Raw genomic sequence first — 27,222 nt, forward strand, 5'->3', positions numbered from 1 at the left:
GGAGTGCATAAATGGAGATTACCATGACTCAACGGTCACATTTAATTTTACTGCGGTCATAACTAATGACTGCCGGTGTAGGCTAGACACATAACTGTAGTTTTTGTGTGTTCTAATTGGCTTCAATCTGAACAAAAAACATTTTTGCTCATGTTCAATTAATATTAGGGATATCAACGCTATCCCCATGTGTTTCAATGCAAATCAGGCTTAATAGGAGCATACTGGGCTTAATTGGAACAACAGTGATTTATGGAGAAAAAGACAGAATAGCAACGTCTACTCATAAAATATTATGCAAAGTTAGTACTGATCATTACATCTTACATTTTAGTCATTTAGCAGACGCTCTTATCCAGAGCGACTTACAGTTAGTGAGTGCATACATTTTCATACTGGTCCCCCGTGGGAATCGAACCCACAAACCTGGCGTTTCAAACGCCATGCTCTACCAACTGAGCTACACGGAATCATATTGAACAATATTTATATATTGCCATTTACATTTTGTGTAGTGCTTATTGTGCTACTAAACTCTTTAAGCCCACCTGAGAGATGTCATATTTACAAAAATGGCATCTGTATAACAATTCAAGGTTAATTTAACAGTAAAATAAGACAAAATGCATTTAAGAATTAGCAGTGAATGCTTGAAATCTATTATCTTGTTGCTGCTGTGTGACTGTGACATGCAGGCACAATAGCTAGCATGAAAATTAGGGCTGAACGATTAATTGCATTCGCGATAATATCGCGATTTGACTGAACGCGATTTTCTAATCGCAACGTGCGCGATTTGAGGTGGTCACGTGACGCGACTTTTCATGCTGTCCAGCGCAATGGCCTCTTGCTCGACGGAACAGTCAGAAACTGACACAGCTGATACTTTAATATCGAAGAGGAACAGCACGTCGGTGGTGTGGAACTATTTTGGTTTTAAAAAAGAAGATGCTGAGCAGCGTCAGGTGTTGTGCAGAGCATGCCGTGCTCCGATTGCTACTTCACGGGGTAACACTACAAACCTGTTTCAGCACTTAAAAAAATACCACAAATCAATGCATGACAGTTGTATGACCAAAATGCCGAGCATCAGTGCGCGAGACAAGCCAAATACCTCAAGACAGGGATCACTGACAGAAATGTTCGAAAGTGTCACTCCGTATGAACGTAATTCAAAAGCGGCACGGAGAAATCACTCGGACAATAACCGAGTTCATAGCCAAAGATATGATGCCTCTCAGCACGGTGACCAAGCCTGGGTTCATGGCATTAATACATACGCTTGATAAACGTTACAGTATACCCTCCCGCACATACTTCAGTCAGACTGCCATACCGGAGCTGTACAAAAAGTGCAAAGAGAAAGTCGCCGCGGAACTTAAAACGGTGGAGTTTTTTGCTAGCACTACTGATATGTGGTCAAGCCGCACAGCTGAGCCGTACCAGAGTCTTACAGTCCATTTTATTGATCAGAACTGTTGGATAAGTATGGCTGGCAGTGCCATACTCGTAGTGAACTTTAGTCTGTGTGGTGTGTTATTGTTGTGTACTTGAGATAAGTGAGGCTCATCTATTTTATATTATAATATTCAAATCGTTTATAAAAAATAGTTTGTCTAAATTAAAAGTGCATTTCTCATTTTTTATTTATAACTTTATTTACTTTGATTTTACAAAATATTTTCAAAGCAAATTCCTTGTTTCAGTTGTGTGAAATGTTACTGACTTGGGAGCAGTAAGATACATACAATTTAAAATTATTTTTTTCTTAAGACTGTACCTTTTGCACACAGTGTTTACAAAGTTCATGCCTTTGTTTAAATTATTTAAATGCACAGTGGCAAAGCCACAGATGTTTCTGTAATGAGCAGTTCAATAAAAATGTCATTTATTTCAAGTCATACATGTTTGAATTTAATTCTAACAAATAGACCCAGCCTATGGGAAAGAACATTTCACACTAAATGTATATACTATTGTGTTGGTCATATTTAAATCATTCATTATGTTTTGTAGGGGAAAAAGGATAAATAAATTAAATCGCATATTAAATCGCAATCGCAATATTGGGGGCAAAAAATCGCAATTAGATTATTTTCCAAAATCGTTCAGCCTTAATGAAAATCCCATATTTTCAATTGGCAAGAAAAAGTGATTAATGCCCATGAAATATGCTATCATGTGCATTCAGAAAGTGTTCAGACCCCTTGACCTTTTCCACATTTTATTACGTTACAGCCTTATTCTAAAATTGATTAAAAAAAAAAAAGCTCAATCTACAAACAATACCCCATAATGACAGTGAAAACAGGTTTAGACATTTTTGCAAATAAAAAAACCAAAACAGAAATACCTTATTTACTTAAGTATTCAGACCGTTTGCTATCAGACTCTAAATTGAGCTCAGGTGCATCCTGTTTCCATTGATCATCCTTGATGTTTCTACAACTTCATTGGAGTCCACCTGTGGTAAATTCAACTGATTGGACATGATTTGGAAAGGCACACACCTGTCTATATCAGGTCCCACAGTTGACCGTGCATGTCAGAGCAAAAACCAAGCCATGAGGTCGAAGGAATTGTGTCGAGGCACAGATCTGGTGAAGGGTACCAAAAGCTTTCTGCAGCATTGAAGGTCCCGAAGAACACAGTGGCCTCCATCTTTCTTAAATGGAAGAAGTTTGGAACCACCAAGACTCTTCCTAGAGCTGGCCTTCTGGCCAAACTGAGCAATCGGTGGAGAAGGGCCTTGGTCAGGGAGCTGACCAAGAACCCAAGGGTCACTCTGACAGAGCTCCAGAGTTTCTCTGTGGCGATGGGAGAACCTTCCAGAAGGACAACCATCTCTGCAGCACTCCACCAATCAGGCCTTCATGGTAGTGGCCAGACGGAAGCCACTCCTCTGTAAAAGGCACATGACAGCCCACTTGGAGTTTGCCAAAAGGCACCTAAAGGACTCTGACCATGAGACATAAGATTCTCTGTTCTGATGAAACCAAGATTGAACTCTTCGGCCTGAATGCCAAGCGTCACATCTGAAGGAAACCTGGCACCATCCCTACGGTGAAGCATGGTTGTGGCAGCATCATGCTGTGGGGATGTTTGTGAGTAAATCTTATGCGAGTCAGAAAAGGATGTTCATATGATAGGTAAGATATACAAAACCTTGCAGAGAGCCTATCCAACTGACAATCTCTTAGAAAAAAATAAACTATTGGAACCAAGACTTAAAAAGAACTGATGTTGGCACAAGATGGAGGGAAAGCTGGATCGTAACTAATGAAATTACACTTAATAAAAATGTATGCTTAATCCAGTATAAACTAATGTATAGAATGTAGTATACAAGATACAAATCTCACATTCTACATCACAACGGCAGAGTCAGGTCTTAAGTGTAAAACTAACAACTAATAATAATCCATGCTTTCTGGGAATGCTGTAAAGTCCTGAAGTTGTTGGCTGTCAGAAGTATTACAATGTAAACTTACTTTTAATCAGTCTGTCTGCATATTTCAAGACATGGCATATGGGGGTGTAGTGAGAGACCCAATAGGCTAGACAATTCTCTTCATCACTCATCTTGAAACAAACCTGTATTAAAAACATGGAAATCAATTAATCCACCGTCGTTAACACAATAAAATCAAATGATTTATTGAAATATTGAAATAGCATGGGCGACCTAGAAAAAATGTATTGGTACAATTTTTAAAGCCATATGGCAAACAATAATGCAGGCATTAGGGATGGAGGTGTGAGCATGCGGGTCTGTGAGGAGGAGATGTAGTCATTGTTTGTGTGCGTCTGTTTGTATTTGGTGTACAACTTCAAATATAAATAATTATAATTTATAATATAAAGAAAAGCATCTAAAATATGTGTGAAGATAATGTGTCTTGAGTATAATAAAAAATGATAGCTTATAGGTATCTCTCTCCAGAATGCATACACTCAGCTCTCCAGAATGCATACACTCAGCTCTCCAGAATGCATACACTCAGCTCTCCAGAATGCACTCAGCTGTCTCCCGCCAATTATTTTGCATTCATTGTTTCATTGTGTGAATTGTTGGCCATTTGATTGTTTATTTTTATAATTCCCCATTACATATGCCAACAGGAGTAAATGTACCGTTGATCCCCGTCATTTGGTTACATACATTTCTGTTAATGCATTGTATTACTAATAAGGCCTAAAGTCTTTTACCGTTCTCATTCTCGGAGTGGAAACGTTGTTTGCAGAGTTCACAACCTGCTACACTTGTGAGAAACATGTTTTGGTTGATTTCATAACCATAATTTACAAGTTGTCAATTTTTTCATCTACCAGCCACTAAAAAATTTACCTTCAGCCATAATTGCAAAATATAAAAATACAAAATAAAAACGATGAGCATGCATTCTGTTTTTCAAAACAATAAATTTATTACTAGTAAGAAGTAATGGGTTATATTCTTTAATTTCATTTTTGTGACCTATGTCTTTTAACCAATGTATGATAAAATAAATAATTTAGAACTGTTTATGTTCTTACTATTCTACAACTGAACATCAAGAATCAACAAAATGGCTACCCTACCATAAAAGGCTGAGTGATATGGCTTATTTATTATTATAAGCTGGGTTGTTCAAGCCCTGAATGCTGATTGGCTGAAAGAAGTGGCATATCAGACCATATAACACGGTTATGACAAAACATTTATTTTTACTGCTTTAATTATGTTGGTAACCAGTTTATAATATCATTAAGGCTCCTCAGGGGTCTGTGATATAGGGTCAATATACCACGGCTAAGGGCTGTGTCCAGGCACTCCGCGTTGCATTGTGCGTAAGAACAGCCCTTAGCCGTGGTATGTTGACCATATACGTGGTCCTCTGTAGCTCAGCTGGTAGAGCACGGCGCTTGTAACGCCAAGGTAGTGGGTTCGATCCCCGGGACCACCCATACACAAAAAAAAAATAAATAAATGTATGCACGCATGACTGTAAGTCGCTTTGGATAAAAGCGTCTGCTAAATGGCATATTATATTATTATATATACCACACCTCCTCGGGCCTTATTGCTTAATTATAGTTCAGGGCTCTACGCTGATTTAGAAGAAAAAATATATACAAGGAATACATGTGCTAATAAGTAGACATGTAAAAGCGCACAAATAAATCTAGGAGAATAATTAAAGTAAATCAAATCAAATTTAATTGGTCACATACACGTGTTTAGCAGATGTTATTGCGGGTGTAGCGAAATGCTTGTGCTTCTAGCTCTGACAGTGCAGTAATATCTAACAATTTCACAAAGTATACCCAATACACACAAATCTAAGTAAGGAATTAATTAAGAATATATACATATGGATGAGTGATGTCAGAGCGGCATGGACTAAGATACAGTAGAATAGAATACAGTATATACATATGAGATGAGTAATGCAAGATATGTAAACATTATTGAAGTGGCTAGTGTTCCATTTCTGAAAATGTGGCCATTGATTTATATTCTGTCTATAGGCAGCAGCCTCTAATGTGTTTGTGATGGCTGTTTAACAGTCTGATGGCCTTGAGATAGAAGCTGTTTTTCAGTCTCTCGGTCGCAGCTTTGATGCACCTGTACTGACCTCGCCTTCTGGATGAAAGCGGGGTGAACAGGCAGTGGCTCGGGTGGTTGATGTCCTTGATGATCTTTTTGGCCTTCCACTGACATCGGGTGCTGTAGGTGTCCTGGAGGGCGGGTTGTTTGGGCAGACAGCACAACCCTCTGGAGAGCCTTGCGGTTGCGGGCGGTGCAGTTGCAGTACAAGGCGGTGATACAGTATTTGAGTGTTTTACTGATAAGAAATGACAAAGTTCATGAATAAAAGTTTTTAGGAGTGATCCATGCTCAATCAAGCACAATCATTAGGTGAGACTAAAATGTTCAGAAGGCCGTTACCATGGTAACTTGGGCACTCGCTTGTCTGTGATGAAAAAAATCTGCGGTCTTCCTATTAGCAAACAGTTGCAGCAAACTCAAGCTAACATTGGAAAACAACCTAGCGTGTGAACAAAGCGATATAACTGGACAAAAAACACGAGGACAATCACACTTTAGTATCCTTTCTTGTCAATTCTTCCAACTTCTAGATGTGGCCTTTGGATAAAAAAAAACATGTTCCCAAATGCTCTGTGACCACCCGCCAACGTGGCTGGTGAAATTGACATTCTTACCCGCCAATGAGAAAATCTACCCGCATTTGGTGGGTGGCGGGTGTTAATTTCCAACCCTGATTTGCGAATGATAGCCTAATACTTCCTTACAGTAGGCCTATTTGAAAAATCTTTCCAACAATCTCCCCCTTGATAATCACCAAGCCTTGGTGTGAAAGAGCAAAATATAATCTGATGATCCCATATATCCAGTGGAAACATAATAAAATACCTTTCCCTTGCAGCTGTCTGTCCCGAGCTCACAGGCACAGGAACTCTGAGGGCCCAGAAAAGGCAATAGCTATAGTTGATACAATGTTGCAAATTTGCTAGACTCCTTCGTGACTGATCCAGTTGATTGATTTGATGCAATGTTGCACTTCACTAGGGATAGGTCAAGATAGATAGAAAGGGAGGCAGACAGGCTGAGTTGAATGTGATTGAAAGAACCATCATTTTAATCAGTATTTTCTACTGTTTGTATTTGTCGGCTTTATGTATTGGCCAGATGGCCAACGGCTGCATTGGCGATCTGAGTTCCAAGTGCTAATTTATGCTTTTTAGCCACCAATGATCAGTGTATCAATGTGTCCATATGGTAGAGGCTGGTGCTCTCGCATTAGTTAAATTTTAACTTGTATATTTTTATCATTTTAATAAAGATTTTTATGATTGACCACGTGACAATGATTTTGAGAAACGCATATGATACACAACTGACATGCAGATTGGTAGAAATAGTAGGATAAATTATTTGCTTCCCCAAACTTGAAACTCACGCGCTGCCTATGAAGTCTTTATAAAATATTTGCCTCCAAGTTTCTATGGTTGGATTTTCAAGCAAGATAAGACATGCCTCATAATATGTAAAACATTCAGGTTTCAAACAATTAAAATTGCACTACGCAGAAATCGCTCCACCATTTCCTGGTTGCTAACTCTTAATACTTCGCCTAATTTCAGTTTGACAAAATAAGCTAGGATAGTGTAGAGAATCATTGTACCATCTAAACCGCTGTGAAATGTATTTTCCATAACCAAAAATATTGTTTCAGCTATTTGAAGCTGGTGTACAAAAAGACGCAAAAACAAAACATAAGAACGGGAAGCATAGAAATAGCGCGCACAGAACAGATCTACCGCTTCTTAAACTTGCTTTCAAGTAGAATCATATATCTGTAACTCACATTTCTAGGTGAATTTGGTCGGTCGCCCAAAAAGTTACGTATTGCCACTAAGTATGTTTTCAAAATGCGTACTACCTCCAGCTCACATTGTAAAGTGGTGGGTGATGCGCTGATAGCCTGCATACTGTTGTTTTTTTCTCCTGGTCAATTTGGCTAGCCACCATTTTTTTTCTTGGCCATAAGCCGGCAATTACCGGCTAACGGAAACCCTGGTTTACAGGTGGTGGTCTGCAACCGATAATACAGGTGCTAAAGTTCCTGTTGTGTATCTGCTTGCTTACTGCATAGCTGTGATATTAACGTCTATCCTAGCTCCCAATGATGATCGGCATGCCAATGATGAGAAATATGGACCGTATTGGTGGTAAAAGTTGAGTCAGCATTGTATCTGTGCCCGGCTTTGTCAGAATGGTCCAGGCTAGTGCTGTGACTGTCAGTTGTAAACTAAACTGCACTCCACAGCTATTTGCCTGCCTATTGGAACAATGGGCCAAGCTATTCATAGCAGCACATAACATTCCCCCTGAACTGACTGATCATGTGCAGGAATTAGGGCTGACCCCAGTTAGTCGACTGTTCGATTGTTTGGTCAACAAAAAAATGTCATGGCACATGAGACACCTGTCTGATTCGCGCCTGTCTCAGTGGATTAATCCATTGCAGAGGCCTCTGGGATGGCATGGTCCCATCACTCTAAGACAGGCATCGGCAACGTAAGGCACTCGTGCCACAGCTGCCTTGGCAGGCCAAGCAGTTTGCTAAAATTGCTAAAATAAGAACAATTACATTTGTTTCAAAATTGCTTTGGTTTTCGCTACTGCTTTGGTCCTGTGAGAGTATTCCTTAGGCATACAGTATGTGTGTAGATAATGTGTCTTGGGTATAATTTATAAAGTCAAGAAGGGGAGTGTGGCTAAGATGCACAAGGCGCGTCTCTCTCCAGAATGCTCTCTCTCCCACCAATTTGTGTGCATTCATTGTTTCATAACTTCATTTGTGTGAATGATTTGCCCTTTGATTGTTAGTCTATCAATTCCCCATTACATACAGTGCCTTCGGAAAGTATTCAGACCCCTTGACTTTTTCCACATTTTGTTACATTACAGCCTTATTCTAAAATTGATAAAATAAAATTCCTCAGCAATCTACACACAATACCCCATAATTACAAAGCGAAAACAGGTTTTTAGAAATGTTTGCACATTTAAAAAATAAAAACGGAAATACCTTATTTACATAAGTATTCAGACCCTTTGCTATGAGACTCGAAATTGATCTCAGATGTATCCTATTTTCATTGATCAACCTTAAGATGTTTCTACACTTTTTTTTATTTATATTTTTAAATATTTATTAGGGGGTAGATCAGCTTTAATATGGCAGATTTGTAACTTCCATCAAGGTAATTGTCTGCATCACTTCCAATCCCCCATGTTTTTTTTCTCATACAGTGGGGAAAAAAGTATTTAGTCAGCCACCAATTGTGCAAGTTCTCCCACTTAAAAAGATGAGAGAGGCCTGTAATTTTCATCATAGGTACACGTCAACTATGACAGACAAAATGACATTTTTTTTCTCCAGAAAATCACATAGTAGGATTTTTAATGAATTTATTTGCAAATTATGGTGGAAAATAAGTATTTGGTCACCTACAAACAAGCAAGATTTCTGGCTCTCACAGACCTGTAACTTCTTCTTTAAGAGGCTCCTCTGTCCTCCACTTGTTACGGGTATTAATGGCACCTGTTTGAACTTGTTATCAGTATAAAATACACCTGTCCACAACCTCAAACAGTCACACTCCAAACTCCACTATGGCCAAGACCAAAGAGCTGTCAAAGGACACCAGAATCAAAATTGTAGACCTGCACCAGGCTGGGAAGACTGAATCTGCAATAGGTAAGCAGCTTGGTTTGAAGAAATCAACTGTGGGAGCAATTATTAGGAAATGGAAGACATACAAGACCACTGATAATCTCCCTCGATCTGGGGCTCCACGCAAGATCTCACCCCGTGGGGTCAAAATGATCACAAGAACGGTGAGCAAAAATCCCAGAACCACACGGGGGGACCTAGTGAATGACCTGCAGAGAGCTGGGACCAAAGTAACAAAGCCTACCATCAGTAACACACTACGCCGCCAGGGACTCAAATCCTGCAGTGCCAGACGTGTCCCCCAGGCCCGTCTGAAGTTTGCTAGAGTGCATTTGGATGATCCAGAAGAGGATTGGGAGAATGTCATATGGTCAGATGAAACCAAAATAGAACTTTTTGGTAAAAACTCAACTCGTCGTGTTTGGAGGACAAAGAATGCAGAGTTACATCCAAAGAACACCATACCTACTGTGAAGCATGTGGGTGGAAACATCATGCTTTGGGGCTGTTTTTCTGCAAAGGGACCAGGACGACTGATCCGTGTAAAGGAAAGAATGAATGGGGCCATGTATCGTGAGATTTTGAGTGAAAACATCCTTCCATCAGCAATGGCATTGAAGATGAAACGTGGCTGGGTCTTTCAGCATGACAATGATCCCAAACACACCGCCCGGGCAACGAAGGAGTGGCTTCGTAAGAAGCATTTCAAGGTCCTGGAGTGGCCTAGCCAGTCTCCAGATCTCAACCCCATAGAAAATCTTTGGAGGGAGTTGAAAGTCCGTGTTGCCCAGCGACAGCCCCAAAACATCTGCATGGAGGAATGGGCCAAAATACCAGCAACAGTGTGTGAAAACCTTGTGAAGACTTACAGAAAACGTTTGACCTGTGTCATTGCCAACAAAGGGTATATAACAAAGTATTGAGAAACTTTTGTTATTGACTAAATACTTATTTTCCACCATAATTTGCAAATAAATTCATTAAAAATCCTACTATGTGATTTTCTGGAATTTTCTTTCTCATTTTGTCTGTCATAGTTTACGTGTACCTATGATGAAAATTACAGGCCTCTCTCATCTTTTTAAGTGGGAGAACTTGCACAATTGGTGGCTGACAATACTTTTTTTCCCCACTGTGTGTGTGTGTGTGTATGTGTGTGTGTGTATATATATATATATATATAATATATATATATATATATATATATAATATATATATATATACACACACACATACATACAGTTGAAGTCGGAAGTTTACATACACCTTAGCCAAATACATTTATACTCAGTTTTTCATAATTCCTGACATGTAATCCTAGTAAGAATTCCCTGTTTTAGGTCAGTTAGGATCACCACAGAGCTGGTGTAACTGAGTCAGGTTTGTATCCCTCCTTGCTCGCACACGCTTTTTCAGTTCTGCCCACAAATGTCTATAGGATTGAGGTCAGGGCTTTGTGATAGCCACTCCAATACCTTGACTTTGTTGTCCTTAAGCCATTTTGCCACAACTTTGGAAGTATGCTTGGGGTCATTGTCCATTTGGAAGACCCATTTGCGACCAAGCTTTAACTTCCTGACTGATGTTTTTACTCCTGAACTTCCTCTACCCTCAACCTTCTCCGAGCATTTTCATGATGTCCATCCAGTTTGCTTCTATATGCCATATCTTTCTAACTGTGCTCTTTCACAAAAACTGTCAACCTATAACCTATATACTTATTATGGACACAGTATGCGTAACATTAGTTATCTTGTTGTTATTAGTTATTGTTAGTTGTTATTAGTCCCATCCTTCAACTCCATTCAACACCTCCCATCTATCTCTTAACACCATCCATATTGGATTTCTATTTGCCATATATTTTTCAACTGTACTGTGATGTTTTACAAACATTCTGAACCGTTCTATTCTCATTGTTTCTACAGATTGTAAATTGAAAATAAACATTTTTGCTGAAGGTATTATTATATTATTGATCGATTGACTATGACTTTTCAGGTCACCCAGTAGTGCTATCTGCAGGGTTAGCTCCAGGTATATATTGCAATCTTTTAGCTATTCCTGGACCTGTGTCCAAAAACAAGCTACAAATGGACAGTACCAAAACAACGGGCTCCCGAGTGGCGCAGCGGTCTAAGGCACTGCATCTCAGTGCTTGTGGCGTCACTACAGACCCCCTGGTTCGATTCCTGGCTTTATCCAAACCGGCCGTGATTGGGAGTCCCATAGGGCAGCGCACAATTGTCTGGGTTTGGCCGGTGTAGGCCGTCATTGTAAATAAGAATTTGTTCTTAACTGACTTGCCTAGTTAAATAAAGGTTAACAACAACAACAAAAAATGATCTAATGATTGTCTCTTCGCAGCAAAATCTGCAGAGCTGGGAAGATTGTATCCCCCATATAAATAACATTCTATTGGTAGGAAAAATGTTGTATAATAATTTAAATTGAAAGATTCTAAGTTTTGAATCCGGCGTCGTTTTGCGTATCAGTTCATAAATACTATGCCATGGAATCGGTACGTCAAATATCTCTTCCCAACTATTTTGCAATCTACATGGGAGGGCTGTCAATCCTTTGGTCCTTAAATGAAACTGGTATACTTTTTTATTTATCACCATTTTCTTTAACCAATTATGTTATTTAATGCAGGGCCAACAGACAAGTTCCTTCATTTTCCCCCCTTCCACATTGCGCTTCCATTTTTGCGGTAATGCTGCAATTATTTGGTTGTAATTTTGGGTAGAGCAGACATTTCCATATGTTTTTGTAAGCTGCATGTGCGACATAACTCCACTAGTCCTACCTATGATATCATTTACGAAGATTATACCTTTTTTAAACATTTTTTCAAAAAATAATGGTTTTTGATCAATTTGTATATTTGAGTTTAACCACTTTGTTGCATTATTTGTTCTGTCATTTCTGGAGGATTAAATTGAAATTGCAATCAACTTTCTATAGCTTGTTTTAGAAATAGTGATATTTGGGAGATTATTTCCTTTTCAAATAACTGAAAGTGAGAGGTTGTAATCTGAATAAAGGGAAAAAGGCCATTCTTGAACATTGGGTGAGACAATCTTACTAATTTGCTAGAGAACCAGTTCGGATTTAAGTATAACTTTTGTATGACTGAAGCTTTTAGTGATAGGTCTAATGCTTTAATATTTAATCATTTCTGTCCTCCGAATTCATATTCGTTATATAAATAGGCCCGTTTAATTTTGTCTGCTTGCCGTTCCAAATAAAATTGTATCTTTTTTTCTCTTATAATTTAAAAAACTGTTTGCTAGGCGTAGGCAAGACCATAAGTAAATAGGTAAACTGGGATAATACTTAAGAGTTAATCAGGGTGATTTTTCCACAAATTGACAGGTATTTACCTTTCCATGGTAGCAAGATCTTATCTATTTTTGCTAACTTTCTATTAAAATGTATTGGAGTGAGATCATTTATTTCCTTTGGGATATGTATTCCGAGTATATCCATATCACCATCAGACCATTTTATTGGTAAACTACATGGTAATGTAACATTTTTATTTTTTAATGATCCAATACGTAATATAGTAAATTTTTCATAATTTGGTTGTAATCCAGAGAGGTTAGAAAATGTATCTAGATCCTCTGAGGCTGTGGAGGGATTCTAGTTGTGGATTTAAAAGAAAATATGAATGATCAGCATACAATGACACCTTTGTTTTTAAGCCCGGGATTTCTAATACCTTGATATTATTGTTGGATCTGATTTTAATAGCTAACATCTCAATGGCCATAATAAATAGATTATCATCCAATAGGGTTTGATTCAATTTCCAATATCCTCGCCCACGTGGAAATTCAGTAAGAGTAATGTATATGCCAATTATATGATGGTCCGACCGCATTCTGTCCCCTATCAACATAATTTTTTAAACTTTTGGTGCCAACAAGAATGACATAAGATGATTCCACAACTTGATTTCCACCACGTGTGGTAAATTCAATTGATTGGACATGATGTACAAAATGTATGCACACATGACTGTAAGTCGCTTTGGATAAAAGCGTCTGCTAAATGGCATATTATTATTATTTATTATTGATTTGGAAAGTCACACACCTGTCTATATAAGATCCCACAGTTGACAGTGCATGTCATAGTAAAAACCAAGCCATGACGTCGAAAGAATTGTCCGTAGATCTCCAAGACAGGATTGTGTTGTGGCATAGATCTGGGGAAGGGTACAAAAAAATGTCTGCTGCATTGAAGGTCCCCAAGAACACAGTGGCCTCCATCATTCTTAAAATGGAAGAAGTTTGGAACCACCAAGAGTCTTTCTAGAGCTGGCCGGCCGGCCAAATTGAGCAATTGGGGGAGAAGGACCTTGGTCAGGGAGGTGACCAAGAACCCGATGGTTCCTCTGTGGAGATGGGAGAACCTTCCAGAAGGACAACCATCTCTGCATCACTCTGCCTATCAGGCCTTTATGGTAGAGTGGCCAGACGGAAGCCACTCCTCAGTAAAAGACACGACAGCCCGCTTGGAGTTTGCCAAAAAGCACCTAAAGACTCTCAGACCATGAGAAACAAGATTCTCTGCTCTGATTAAACCAATATTGAACTCTGGCCTGAATGCGAAGAGTCACGTCTGGAGGAAACCTGGCACCATCCCTACGGTGAAGTATGGTGGTAGCAGCATCATGCTGTGGGGCTGTTTTTCAGCGGCAGGGACTGGGAGACTAGTCAGGATCGAAGCAAAGACGAACAGAGCAAAGTACAGAGAGATCCTTGATGAAAACCTGCTCCAGACCTCAGACTGGGGTGAAGGTTCACCTTCCAACAGGACAACGACCCTAAGCACACAGCCAAGACAACGCAGGAGTGACTTCGGGACAAGTCTCTGAATGTCCTTGAGTGGCCCAGCCAGAGCCCGGACTTGAGACCTGAAAATGGCTGTGTAGCAATGCTCCCAATCCAACCTGACAGAGTTTGAGAGGATCTGCCGGGAAGAATGGGAGAAACTCCCCAAATACAGGTGTGCCAAGCTTGTAATGTCATACCCAAGAAGACTCGAGACTATAATCGCTGCCAAAGGTGCTTCAACAAAGTACTGAGTAAAGGGTCTGAAAGCTTTTGTAAATGTGATATTTCAATTTAGCAAAAATGTCTAAACCTATTTTTGCTTTGTCATTATGAGGTATTGTGTGTAGATTGATGATACAATAAAAAAATTAAAAATAAATCAATTTTAGAATAAGGCTGTAACACAACAAAATGTGGAAAATTCAAGGGGTCTGATTACTTTCTGAAGGCACTGTATCACCAGTAGTACATTTACCATTAATCCCCATCATTTCTAATCTACAATGTTTGTTTGGTTACAATAATAATAATACTATATTATTAGTCGTTTACCGTTCTCATTGTCGGAGTGGACACATTGTTTGCAGAGCTCACAACCTATGCTACACTTGTGAGAAACAAGTTTTGGTTAATTTAATTCCATTGTCTTTTTTCAATGTATTAATTGTCTTTTGTTTGGAGTGTTCCTGTCAATGTTGAGTAAGGATGCACACCAGATTACGCATAGAAGTAGGCCTAGGCTACCTGGCCGATATGCAAATGTATAAATGTGCCCGTTTGGGGATGGCTGATAGTATTTCTGATTGTCTTAACTCACCACCACTAATGAGCTGTGGAGCTTCACAAAGTAATTTAATCTTTACCTCAAACAGCAACTAAACTGTCTGTTTTACATTTACATTTACGTCATTTAGCAGACGCTCTTATCCAGAGCGACTTACAAATTGGACATCCATTGAGAATGACAATAGTTCCTTATGGTATTTGAAAAATATTTTCAGCTCTCTCCCTTTCGATAACCACCAAGCCTTAGAGTGAAAGGGAAAAATGTCATGCTTTGATCTAGGCTTGGGCGGTATCATGATTGTCATACCTTCATACCGACCTTGTGCCAAACCTGGAATATTCAGTAATACTGGCACTGAACACAGGGGGCGCTATTTTCAAACCCCACTGATTTTCTGTAATCCAAAGGTTAGCAATGCTTGGAAGTACATGTAAAATCCTATAGAGAATGAGATTTTACATAATGAGCGCCTTGCAAACATTTTATACAGTCTCTGACCTAAAGTATTTGCAGGACAGACATCACAGTTCCATAAAGTTTTACAAGTAACTAAAAAATACTACTCACATTTTGCTGCACGCACAAAATAAATATTGGACGCCAATTCTCTTGATCCAGGAGGGGATTCTCTTCTCTTACCAAGCAAAGCTTGATTTTGGAAGGAGCTAACCACTTAGCTAGATAGCTAACTAGCTCCTAAATTATCAAACCAAATGCACAACTGCAGAGCATTTATCACATTTTAGACTTAACCTAATAGTTATAAGATATCTAGCTGGCAAACATTTAGTTGTGAATTCCATACTGTAACTAGATCACCTGGCGCGTGCTGCACAATAGTGAGTGACTCACAAGGCTCCGGTCTCATCGTTGTGTGCTTGTAAACACCAAGTGACTGGGGATTACCGGAAAACTTCATAATGAAAAATTGTGATAGCGTTCTTCATTTCACCTATCTTCTTTATCTCCTAACGTATTGCTCCTAAAGTTGACTACAGGTATTTACTTAAAAAGTAGCTACAAATATTGACATGTATAAAAAAAAAAAAAACTATACCTATACTGAACAAATATATAAACGCAACATGTAAAGTGTTGGTCCCATGTTTCATGAGCTGTAATTAAAGATCCCAGAAGTTTTCCATATGTACAAAAAGCTTATTTCTCTAAAATGTTGTGCACAAATTTGTTTACATCCCTCTTAGTGAGCAATCCATCCACTTGACAGGTGTGGCATATCAATAAGCTGATTTACACAGCATGATCATTACACAGGTGCACCTTGTGCTAGGGACAATAAAAGGCCACTAATATGTGCAGTTTTGTCACACAACACAATGCCACAGATGTCTCAAGTTGAGTGTGCGTGCAATTGGCATGCTGACTGCAGGAATGTCCACCAGAGCTGTTGCCCGAGAATGTAATGTTAATTTCTCTTCCAACGTCGTTTTAGTGAATTTGGCAGTGCGTCCAAACGGCCTCACAACCGCAGACCACATGTAACCACTCCAGCCCAGGACCACCACATCCGGCTTCTTCACCTGCGGGATCGTCTGAGACCAGCCTCCCGGACAGCTGATGAAACTGGATTTGCACAACCAAGAATTTCTGCACAAACTGTCAGAAACCGTCGAAGGGAAGCTCATCTGTGTGCTCGTCTTCCTCACCAGGGTCTTGACCTGAATGTAGTTTGGCGTTGTAGCCAACTTCAGTGGGCAAATGCTCACCTTCACCGACGAATCCCGGTTTTAACTGTACCGGGCAGTATGGTGTTGTGTGGGCGAGCGGTTTGCTGATGTCAACGTTGTGAACAGAATGCCCCATGGTGGCGGTGGGGTTATGGTATGGGCAGGCTAAGCTACGGACAACGAACACAATTGCATTTTATCTATGGCAATTTCAATGCACAGAGATACCGTGATGAGATCCTGAGGCCCATTGTCGTGTCATTCATCTGCCGCCATCACCTCATGCTTCAACATGATAATGCACATCTCCATGTCTCAAGGATCTGTACACCATTCCTGGAAGCTGAAAAAGTCCCAGCTATTCTATGGCCTGCATACTCACCAGACATGTCACCCATTGAGCATGTTTGGGATGCTCTGGATCGACGTGTACGACAGCGTGTTCCAGTTCCCGCCAGTATAGGAACAGATTTGTTTCCTTCTGGTTATCTTGATCTTTGTCTCCCTCTTGAGATATTTGTGTCTTAATTATTTCATCAAACATTGCGCTTAAGATCCCTAACATTGAAAATCATGTTCTTCATCAAATTGGATGCTGTTTGGATGAAACCAGTTCAAATTACGATCATGTCATCGTGCACATTTCGAGTGAAGTTGCTTTATCAATTTGGGAGAACATTTGATGGGTCTTTCCAGGAAGCTAATCCTGAAGATGGATGCTGTACCATCATTGACAGTGGATCTTGCAAGCACTGACCATAATGTAAGTATCAGAGTTTGATGAGCCTAACACGGTAGCCAACATTTTTGGGGTATCGGGAGGCTGTTAGAAGGGCTGGGGGATTCTTATTTCACATTTCATCTCCTTTTGTCTTTCCACTATCAAGCTGTAATGATATATATATATATATATATATATCAACAGCTACTCTGTCTGCACAGCTTCCCAGGCAACCACCGCAGTAGGAATGCTGTGATATAAAATCAGCTTTCCAAAGGCAAAGGGAGGATATGCTGTGAAGCCTGTTTAGATAGACCTAACATATACTGTAAGTCATAGTTATTCATTTAAAATCTGCATCAGTTGAGCATTTTGGGCACACAAAAATACAAACATTGAAAAGTTTCACAAAAAAATGCATGACCAAATATAGCATATTTCAAATTGAGTACTTTAAAAACACATTGTAGAATGAGTAGATCACTACATCAACGAATTGATGGTATCATAATTCAATACCCTTTTAACAAACATTTCCCTTTTCAAAAACATTACAGGCTACGTAGACCGGCTCCTGGATCTCCTCTTCAACGAGGTCACCCTTGATCCAGCGCCATATATGGGGAAGCTGTGCGAGCTGTCCATCCCAGGACCCCTGTCTGCCCAGTGTGAGAGGCCTGATAAGGAGGCCATAGCTGGATTTGTGTCATGCTTCAATCTTGGGGGTGACTGAAGCCAAGTGGGTGACTGACTGAAGCCTGCTTGATTGAAGCGGGTTACATGAGTCCCCCCCCCCCCACATCAATATCTATAGTTGGTAGCATTTCCTAAAGCCTAACTAATAAACTTCTACGTGATATGATATCACATTTTGTTACTTTGTATAGTTTTTTTCCCAAGCATTCGGACGGTAGATGTGTTAGAAATTGTACGAATCGATGGGGTCCTACACACTGTAGGATGGCCTGGTGCCTATATTAGGCTTATGGCTCTAGTTATAATTGTTTTATGTCAAATGATGTCTCACCTTTATTTTTCGTGAGTGTTCGTTGATCATTATTTCTGTTATGCGGGCCTATTGTAAATGATCAAATAAATGTCTGATCAATACATACAATTCTGAACATGAAATGTATAATGCTAATGCAGAGGCACCCATTGACTGTCCAGTACTCTTATTGTATGCTGTTTTCATGTACTGTACATTCCCTTATGTCTAATCTTCTAATATGACTCGGGCTTTACTAATTCTTGTGAAGAAGTGTATCGGTGTACTGTGTTCTGTAATTAGTTACGAAACAATAGAAATGCAGTTGTGTATTGCTGCTGTTTGTCAGATATCCAACAGTCCATGGTCAGCTCTGTTGATCATGAGAGCATTTTGCAGAGAAAATGGAGTGAGGAATACTATTTAGGTTTGGAATGACATGTGGCCCATTTTATACCTTAGTACCTGGCAACGACCACAAGGGCGTTTCAAAGCTGTCAGTCAAGGCGAGCTCATGAATATAAGCTTCCCGCCCACTCAGCCTGTTCTTTAAGGCACCCTGATAGAGATGAGAGAAAATGTACAATTTCTTACATTCTGAGCATTTTAATAGTAAAAAAATATTATGGGTGATGTTTTGGTCATTCAAAGGCTATTTTTACTTGGGAAATAGGATGACTGTGCGGGACCTTTTAAAGCATCAGACAAGCTCGGTGCATCTAGTTGATTTTAGTAAAACACATAGATAGGGTGTGTCTATATATGGAAAAAGACACATTTAAAAATTGACTAATTGATTGGTCGAAAGAACAGGTGCTTCTCGGTCGACCAAGATGTTGTTTTGTCAGGGACAGCCCTCGCTAGAATGCAGACTAAAATGATCCAGAGCCAGGCCCTTTAATAAATAGGCAACCCAACCCACACTCTTCTCCTCATCCCTTGATTTATTTCCTTTAACATCACTGCCTCTCTCTACTGTTATTTTTATCCCACAAACTAAGAAATCCCCTCTGCCTGCCCTGGCTGTACTGTCTGTGTGCTTCAGTAGAGCCAGCTAGCTTAAGCCAGCTAGCTGAAGTGAGCTGCAGCTCTTGGAGCCTCAGGACAATGTTTAATAAATTGGTTAGTTGGGCTAGGTTATCTCTGGGGTGAGGTCAGGAGTCCTGCCAAGGCAAGGCAGGCCGCCACGGCTGAGTTTGCTTTGCTTTGCTTTGCTTTGAGAATCCAGGGCTCAGTCAGTACTAAGGAACGTGTGAGCGGTGCTCCTCTCTCTGTTGGAATAACTCAATTATATTTTGACGTGAAAGCCTTTATGACAGCCAGTACGACTCACTGGGGCCTCATAAGGAAATGGAATGCCCTAGTTCGCCATGCCTGGGTTCACTGTCATTGCCATTTATCCACAATGCTTGTTAGATATGCGGTCTTTCTAGGTAAGTGTGATTTCCTGTCAGTACTGTTAGAAGTCTGTATGTAAAGACTTTCTGTTCAGGCATTGACGACAAACTCGCCTTTAGGATGGGCCTTGTTGATTGGCAGGCAGTTGCCCAAAGTTATGGCCTACATCCCTGCATGCAGGAAATTGTCCTATTCATGCCCATTAGTTGGATTTTCCCCCATCGACAATGCATTGCAGAAGAAGAAGTATGCAAAAAGGCATTTAATGTATTTTTTATTAATTTGATTGGTTAAGCTTTATAAGTTGCAGACTGAGAGAGCACTGTTTGGTTTTAGATGGCCTTTTAGATTGTACCTAATGTATTTTGCACCTGTATTGCTAATGTGGGTGTGACATCTTTAGGGAAATAAGAGGTAAGGCTACACTTAGACCTCTCTGCCTGGCCTGACTTCAGTGCCCAGCGTTGGCATTTAGAGAAGGAAGATGTGGTTAAGTCGCCCATGGAAACCAACTCCAACTGAAATGTCTGGTGGAAAAAAGAGGTTGTCTGACAAAATGTGTGGAGTTTGCTCCCCTTCAGCATAATATAAATAATTGCCAAGTTATGTCAACCACAGATTTTATTTGGTATAGTCATGCACTTATGAATGTCCTTTTCATCAATCGTAGAGTGCTTTTTGTGTTATTATTTAACAATCTTAGGGATGGATGTCACCCTTCCCTGCAGCATCAGCAGAAAGCAGGAGAAATACAGAGTTAGCAGGATGCAATGCAGTACTCTCCACTGTCTGCTTTTATAGCCATTTTCCCCAAACTTCCATATATGATTGGTAGAGGTCTGATTTTCTTCAGTGTGTGGAGTGAAGCATACTGTAGCCTATGGACTAGAGATAGGCTATAGGCCTATACATGACTCTGGCTATAGACCTAGGCTTACCTTTTACGAGCTGTAGTGGCATATAGGCCTAGTCTATTGACTGAATTAGGCTTAGCCTAGTGTATCATTTATATGTTTTACCTTGGTCTGAATCTATCAAGCAACAATGCTGTGCGGAGCAGTTATTTGGCCTAGATCCTCCTTATGCTGGGCATCTCAGACACTACCAGCTGGCCATATTGCATTAGTCATAATATTTCCAATTTCTTATGCATTCATTGATGGTGGCTGCACGATTCCCATCCTGTGCCTGGAAAGCAGATAGACTGGTAGTCCTTAGGGTGCGTTTCTTCCCATGGCTGCTGGGCGAACACCTCTGGTACTCTGTAATACCCTTCTCACACTACTGAGCTGAGCTGAAACGAGCTGAGCCAAGCTGTACAATGCTGGTCTGGTTACGCATCCATCATAGTGGCTGGAATTGAGATAGAAAGGACAGTCTGACACACAAACTCTGAAACTGCACTGTATTATTTGAGTCGACGTGATGGCATTAAAAGTAAAGAAAAACAACCAGTTCGGGTTGGCATGATGGTGTGAAACGTGTCAATCATTGCAGTGGTGGCAGAGGCTTTTTTGGCCCTGTGTCCCTGTCTTCTCCATGTATCTGAGGCTGGAGAGATGGATGAACTCCGGTCACTCCGGAGTTCTGCAGAGATGGTTGTCCTTCTGGAAGGTTCTCCCATCTCCACAGAGGAACTCTGGAGCTCCGTCAGAGTGACCATCGGGTTCTTGGTCACCGCCCTGACCAAGGGCCTTCTCCCCTGATTGCTCAATTTGGCCGGGCAGCCAGCTCTAGGAAGGGTCTTGGTGGTTCCAAACTTCCATTTTAAGAATGATGGAGGCCACTGTTTTCTTGGGGACCTTCAATGCTGCAGAATGTTTTTGGTACCCTTCCCCAGATCTGTGCCTTGACACAATCCTGTCTTGGAGCTCTACGGACAATTCCTTCAACCTCATGGCTTGGTTTTTGCTCTGACATGCACTGTCAACTGTGGGACCTTATATAGACAGGTGTGTGTCTTTCCAAATCATGTCCAATCAATTGAATTCACCACAGGTGGACTCCAATCAAGTTGTAGAAACATCTCAAGGATAATCAATGGAACCAAGATGCACCTGAGCTCAATTTCGAGTCTCATAGCAAAGGGTCTGAATACTTACTTACACGGAATCCAGGCATGAAAACAAGTTGACCTTAATAGGGAATCAACTAAATGCATTGAAAATGTACTAATTTGCCGAAGTTTATCATAAGACGTGAACAGAATGCATCAGTGATTCGTATTTCCTGCAACTTTCTCGGCTGAACTACATGTATTTTGTAACAATTTGTATTTTCAAAATACTTTTCTATACTATTTATTTTATAGCGGTTAACCATTTTGTGGCCCCCCTTTCCCCCTCATGGGTATCAGAAGTCTGCCACTATGGTGTGATAAGAGCATCTGCTAAATGAACTAAATATAAATGTATGTATATGTAAAAATTTACAATCGCAAAGCATGCGGAGTATTATTCTAATGAGCTCTGCCCCGAAACAAAGCCAATAATTAATACCTAGTGTGCGTTGCAGTTCATTTAGCTATTTTCACATATACATTTACATTTTGGTCATTTTGCAGATTCAGTTCGGCTGGTGCCTAGCCGAACTTTGCTAACCGAACCGGTGTGCTCGCATACTCCCTTAAAAGACCGTCACTTGAAAAACTAGAAAAAAGTGGCAATAGTACTTTTGTCCATTTTGAGACGCTGTATCCAGTATACACTTCCTCAAAATTGTCAGAATTAAACGTTTTTGCAGAGTAAATCTTAGTCGTACAATTTGACATCTAACTGAGATGTTTGGTGCTGTATTTCTCAATGAAAACATGTGCATGAAAATGAGTCGTCTCTCGTTGAATGACAACAAAGACTTTACTGAAGAATCCCTACTGTTGACCAATCACCGATGAAGGGGCGTAAACTACGGCTCCGAACTTCAGCTTTCCTTTAGAAAAAAATTTGTGTGCCCGAACAGCCGAAAAAAAACCTCACCGAAGTCTAAAACGAACAAAAACATCACAAAATGTCGTCATAATATATGCATGAACTCTTTCGAACTGTTTCGGCTGGGAAGCATGTGGACCAGAGTGACTTAATAGACTCAACAAAAATATAAACGCAACATACAACAACTTCAACGATTTGATTGAATTACAGTTCATATAAGGAAATCAGTCAATTGAAATAAATTCATTAGGCCCTAATCTATGGATTTCACATGACTGGGCAGGGGTGCAGCCATGGGTGGGCCTGGGAGGGCATTAGTTTTTCCCCACAAAAGGGCATTTTTACAGACAGAAATAGTCCTATGCTCACTAACAGGGATGTAAACAAATGTGTGCACAAAATTTGAGAGAAATATACTTTTTGTTCATATGGAACATTTCTGGGATGTTTATTTCAGGTCTTCAAACATGGGACCAACACTTTACATGTTGCGTTTTATATGTTTTTTCAGTGTTTTTACTGTCAGTGCATTCAACTGAGGTAGATAAACATCACATTCATAGAAAATAAAATGTTTCTGTATCTGTTACTGAGAATGTTGTTGCTGTTCGGGATGGCTACTTGCAAATGCATTTATGTATTTAAAAAAACAAAATGCATGTATTTTTATGAAATGTATTTCAAAATACATGTATTTTGTAGTTATGATACATAGATATTTTGTACTTGTATTTTGTAATTGTATTTTGTAAATTTTGCCCATCTCTGTCCACCATCCGGAGCCATCAGTTACTTAAGAGCATTCCTCTCTGCTTGTCTGAGCTGCAGCTGATTCACCATGTGGCTTTTCTTTTTGTTTCCCCATGAGGAGGGTCGGGCCTCTCTGTCTGTAGTGTCATCTATTGTTTTTATTTCACACAGATTGGTTGTTCAAGTCATAACTAGGTAGACAAAGGTCAACGTTCTGTGCTCCGGTGTCACAGAACAGAATACATCACATCTAGGCCCTACTCAATCAGTAATCACACTTGACTCAAATGCTTCCTTCTCACTCGTGAGGAAGCTAAGGAAAGAACCATACATGTCCTGCTGTTGTTCAATCGCAGCTAAGATAACTTTTTATAGATCGAGATATCAAGGTGTGAAATAAATATTAACATGGCCTACTTAATCTAAAAAAAAAATTGCCTTCGAGTTTCTCCGTGAGCCAGCCGTTCCCCAGTCAATTGAGCACACGTTCTGCTGCAAAATACAACACTTTGCAGCGGTGTTTCGGTCCCGCTATAGGCCTGGCCCTCCTGGCCCTGGCTAAAACTGCTCTCTTTGATGATGTGGCCCTGCCCTCTTTGTGTGAGACATCCTGGATTAAGGAAGATTAGGTTAAATCCCGCCAGTTGGCCGGCCGGTGGCACTTCTTCTTATGCTCCAGCATGGCCCAACCCGACCCAGACTCACCAGGTTCTGAGTAGGGCCCTTATGTTCACAACTGGGTGATGAATGGGGATTAAAATGTTGTGTTTATTTAGGGAGTTAATCATAGTGTTGGAATAACATCATATGGATGACCTCATGTCATGAGATGTAGAGAGGACTGTTTCACTGCGGTGTTGACATTGACCTAATCCTTTTCCATTATCTTCGTCCATTTGAGTCAAGGTGCTAATTGTCTAAGCCTTGTCAAGTTGACTAAGGTAGAAACTCTGTCAACCAGACAGGTTTGCATTGAAGAGCTCCCTGACCTGTGAAATTCAGGCCATTATTACAACCCACTGTTTTATGTCATCAGATGTAGTGCTTTCTCATTCTTCAGTTTCCTCAGTTGCTGTTCTAAGTCGCTGGTGTTTAATGAAGTCTCAACGCTTGTGAGTGTGACGCTCAATGCCTGTGGCTAAGCTGCCCATTAATAATTTGTTTCTTATGAACATAGATTTGAGATCTTGCTGTAGGGGAATGAGCTGTTCAGTCTAACTGAATAGGCTTTGTCCATCCTTTTGTTGGAGACCAAATGTAGTCAGGCATTTGATGTCACATCATTGACTTGCAGGGCTCTACGCTGACCTTTTTGTTTTACAAGGATGACGTGTGTGCCTAAATTGTAAAGTGTAGGTGCACAAAAATACATTTAGGAGCACAATGAAAAATGTCAGGTAATAAAGCTAGAATCCTTAATTTTTCTAGGTACACTGGTGCTCCTTAATTAAAATTACAGGTCGTAGAGCAAAATATTTAGCCTTATATGCGAGTAAAATCGTCGCCACTGTAGAGCCCTGCCTTAATGCTTTTTTTCTATGGTCTGAAACTCCCTAAACATGGATAAAGTTGTGAAACAAAACCCTTTTAAATCAGTCATTAGATCAGCTATTAATCAGTTTAACTAAATTGCAAAAGTTTAGGCTACAAGTGGCACAGAAATCTGATCTTTTGTTTTTGATTTGCTGAAAACCTTGGCCACTGTAGGCTAAGCCAGGTTGGGGCTATTGCTTGCAGGGTTGCTTGTTGTGAAAGTTTGGGTATATAGCTGGGTTATAGCCTATAGCCTCCAGTTAACACACCATAGAGTTCTTCTACTGTAGGCCAGCTAATAGTGAGCTGGTTCGAGTATTGTAGAGTAGTTGCCCCAGTTGTGGCGTTAGGCCTCATAATATACCTTCTATTAATGATTTTCTTCTTTCTCTCTAGGATGGCTTGGACGCGTTGGTGTACGACCTTGACTTTCCAGCCTTGAGGAAAAACAAAAGCATCGACAACTTTTTGAATAGATGTAAGTAACTAGCCCATACGAGGATATTTTCCCCGTTTGTCCTCCTTCCTTTGTGCAGAATCTGCCATGTAGAACAGACACACCAGTGTTTCCCCTAGGATTTTTTTCAGCAGTGGTGGCAAAGTTGCCGTTGGTGGGGTGGTGGTGGGCGTGGCCAATGGCGCAATCTCCCGACCAACATTTTTAGAGGCCCTCCTCTTGGCTGCAGAGACACAATTTAGCTGTTTTAAAGCACATTTTCTGCAATTCTACACATTTTGCCATGGCTTATGGCATGTTGTTATACTATCTGAGTGACTCAAACATTATAACAACAAAATCAATGGGGGCCCCATAACAATTTTAGATTCTCCTTGACTGTCGTTTTTATTTTGGTGATTTAGTTCTCAGATTATATTATTTAAAAAAGATATAGCTCCATTATCTTTTCTATATGTTTTATCTGGCTTTAGTCGTTTAATTTTACACTGTTTGAATCTTTTTTTTTGAGTCGCGACAACGATTTAGCAGTGGCGGCAGGAGAGAGTGGAGGCTGTTTTTGGGTCACTGCCTCACCTCTATCCAGGCCCGGGTATAATTGTGTCTGAAGCTTAGCCCACTCAGGGTCCCCAACAAAGGGGCTTTCATGAGTAGCTGGTGACCCACATGGTGTCTATCATGACGGGTTCCCTTCTTCACCACTACACCCCCTATGACTGTGGAACTTATGGAGGCTATGGCATTTTTACACATGGACTCTTGTCATCCGTGTTAGTATATCTATGTTAACAATTCTTCACAAACTGTTCATCGTAATAGAAACAAACTATTTGTTCAATTAGTCTTGTTGGTACTTTTTTCACGTTCAGCTAGGGCTGGGCGATATTCCATATTTTACTATATACCGGTATTCTTGCACAGACCGGTTTGGGTTTTTACTTGACCTTCTATAATGGTATTTTTAATGTTTAAAAAAATAAAAGGTTATACACAAGTCCAGTGCGTGTAATGTCAGTTTTTATAGTTTACTCCATCTGCTATTTGTCACCTTTCCCCCTCCTGCTGCATGCCCCCTCCCACACCAAGCCCTGCCCCTTCCCACACCAAGCCCTGCCCCCTCCCACACCAAGCCCTGCCCCCTCCCACACCAAGCCCTGCCCCCTCCCACACCAAGCCCTGCCCCCTCCCACACCAAGCCCTGCCCTCTCCCACACCAAGTCCTGCCCTCTCCCACACCAAGTCCTGCCCCCTGTCACTCAAGGAGAGAGCAGCTGCTCAACCAGGTAGTCATGAGCACTTTCTTGCCATTCACTCTGCAGGCTTCATGGTCAGATAGATGCAACAAGATGTTGATGACTAGTAAAGGGCATTTGAAATGATTTCAGTATATAATGATATCCAGATAGTCGAAATACATGTTTTTTTTTTTTATTGTTATGATTATATAGATTTTTTTACTTCAATGTAAACTTGCTCATGCGACTCAAGAGGTAGCCGGTAGTGGTGCGGGGGTCAGTTGTTTGTTCACCCGCCTGCAATTGCTAATAACCCATCCGCAACCACCTGACTGAAAATCTGAGGCCCGCAGCCAACCCTAACCCGCGAATATAGAAAATGTGCTACAGAGACTACAGAATGATTTTTTGACAGGGGGTGCAGGATTTTGTTTTGCCATTTAGATATGTTTCTGCTTATAATTTCAGATATTTTGGTAGGCTATTTGTTAGTCAACTTGTCTATAATTAGATACATGTTGCTTCTCTTTTGTCATATGTTGCCCTAGAAGACTAAATAAACCCTTGCTCAGCAGAATAATGTGGTTGAAATACTATCAGCTTTTATGAAGAAGACAGCACCTCTACAGATCGTATCTAA

At 40.3% G+C, this 27,222-nt stretch overlaps 1 protein-coding gene across 3 annotated transcripts in view; it reads left to right on the forward strand.

Annotated features, from left to right (window-relative positions):
• LOC121581060 (rho-associated protein kinase 1) overlaps nt 1–27,222 on the forward strand; it is an 88,605-nt gene that overhangs the window by 20,102 nt on the left and 41,281 nt on the right. For all 3 annotated transcript variants that reach the window (XR_006003160.2, XM_041896421.2, XM_041896422.2), the window contains exon 2: nt 25,287–25,368. Coding sequence is in view for 2 of the 3 variants with exons in the window: in XM_041896421.2 (XP_041752355.2) it covers nt 25,287–25,368 (82 nt within the window). In the remaining variant the exon portion in view is untranslated. The remainder of the gene's footprint in view (nt 1–25,286; nt 25,369–27,222) is intronic.

This window comes from Coregonus clupeaformis, chromosome 14 (assembly GCF_020615455.1).
Source record: "Coregonus clupeaformis isolate EN_2021a chromosome 14, ASM2061545v1, whole genome shotgun sequence".
NCBI classification, from domain to species: Eukaryota; Metazoa; Chordata; class Actinopteri; order Salmoniformes; family Salmonidae; genus Coregonus; species Coregonus clupeaformis.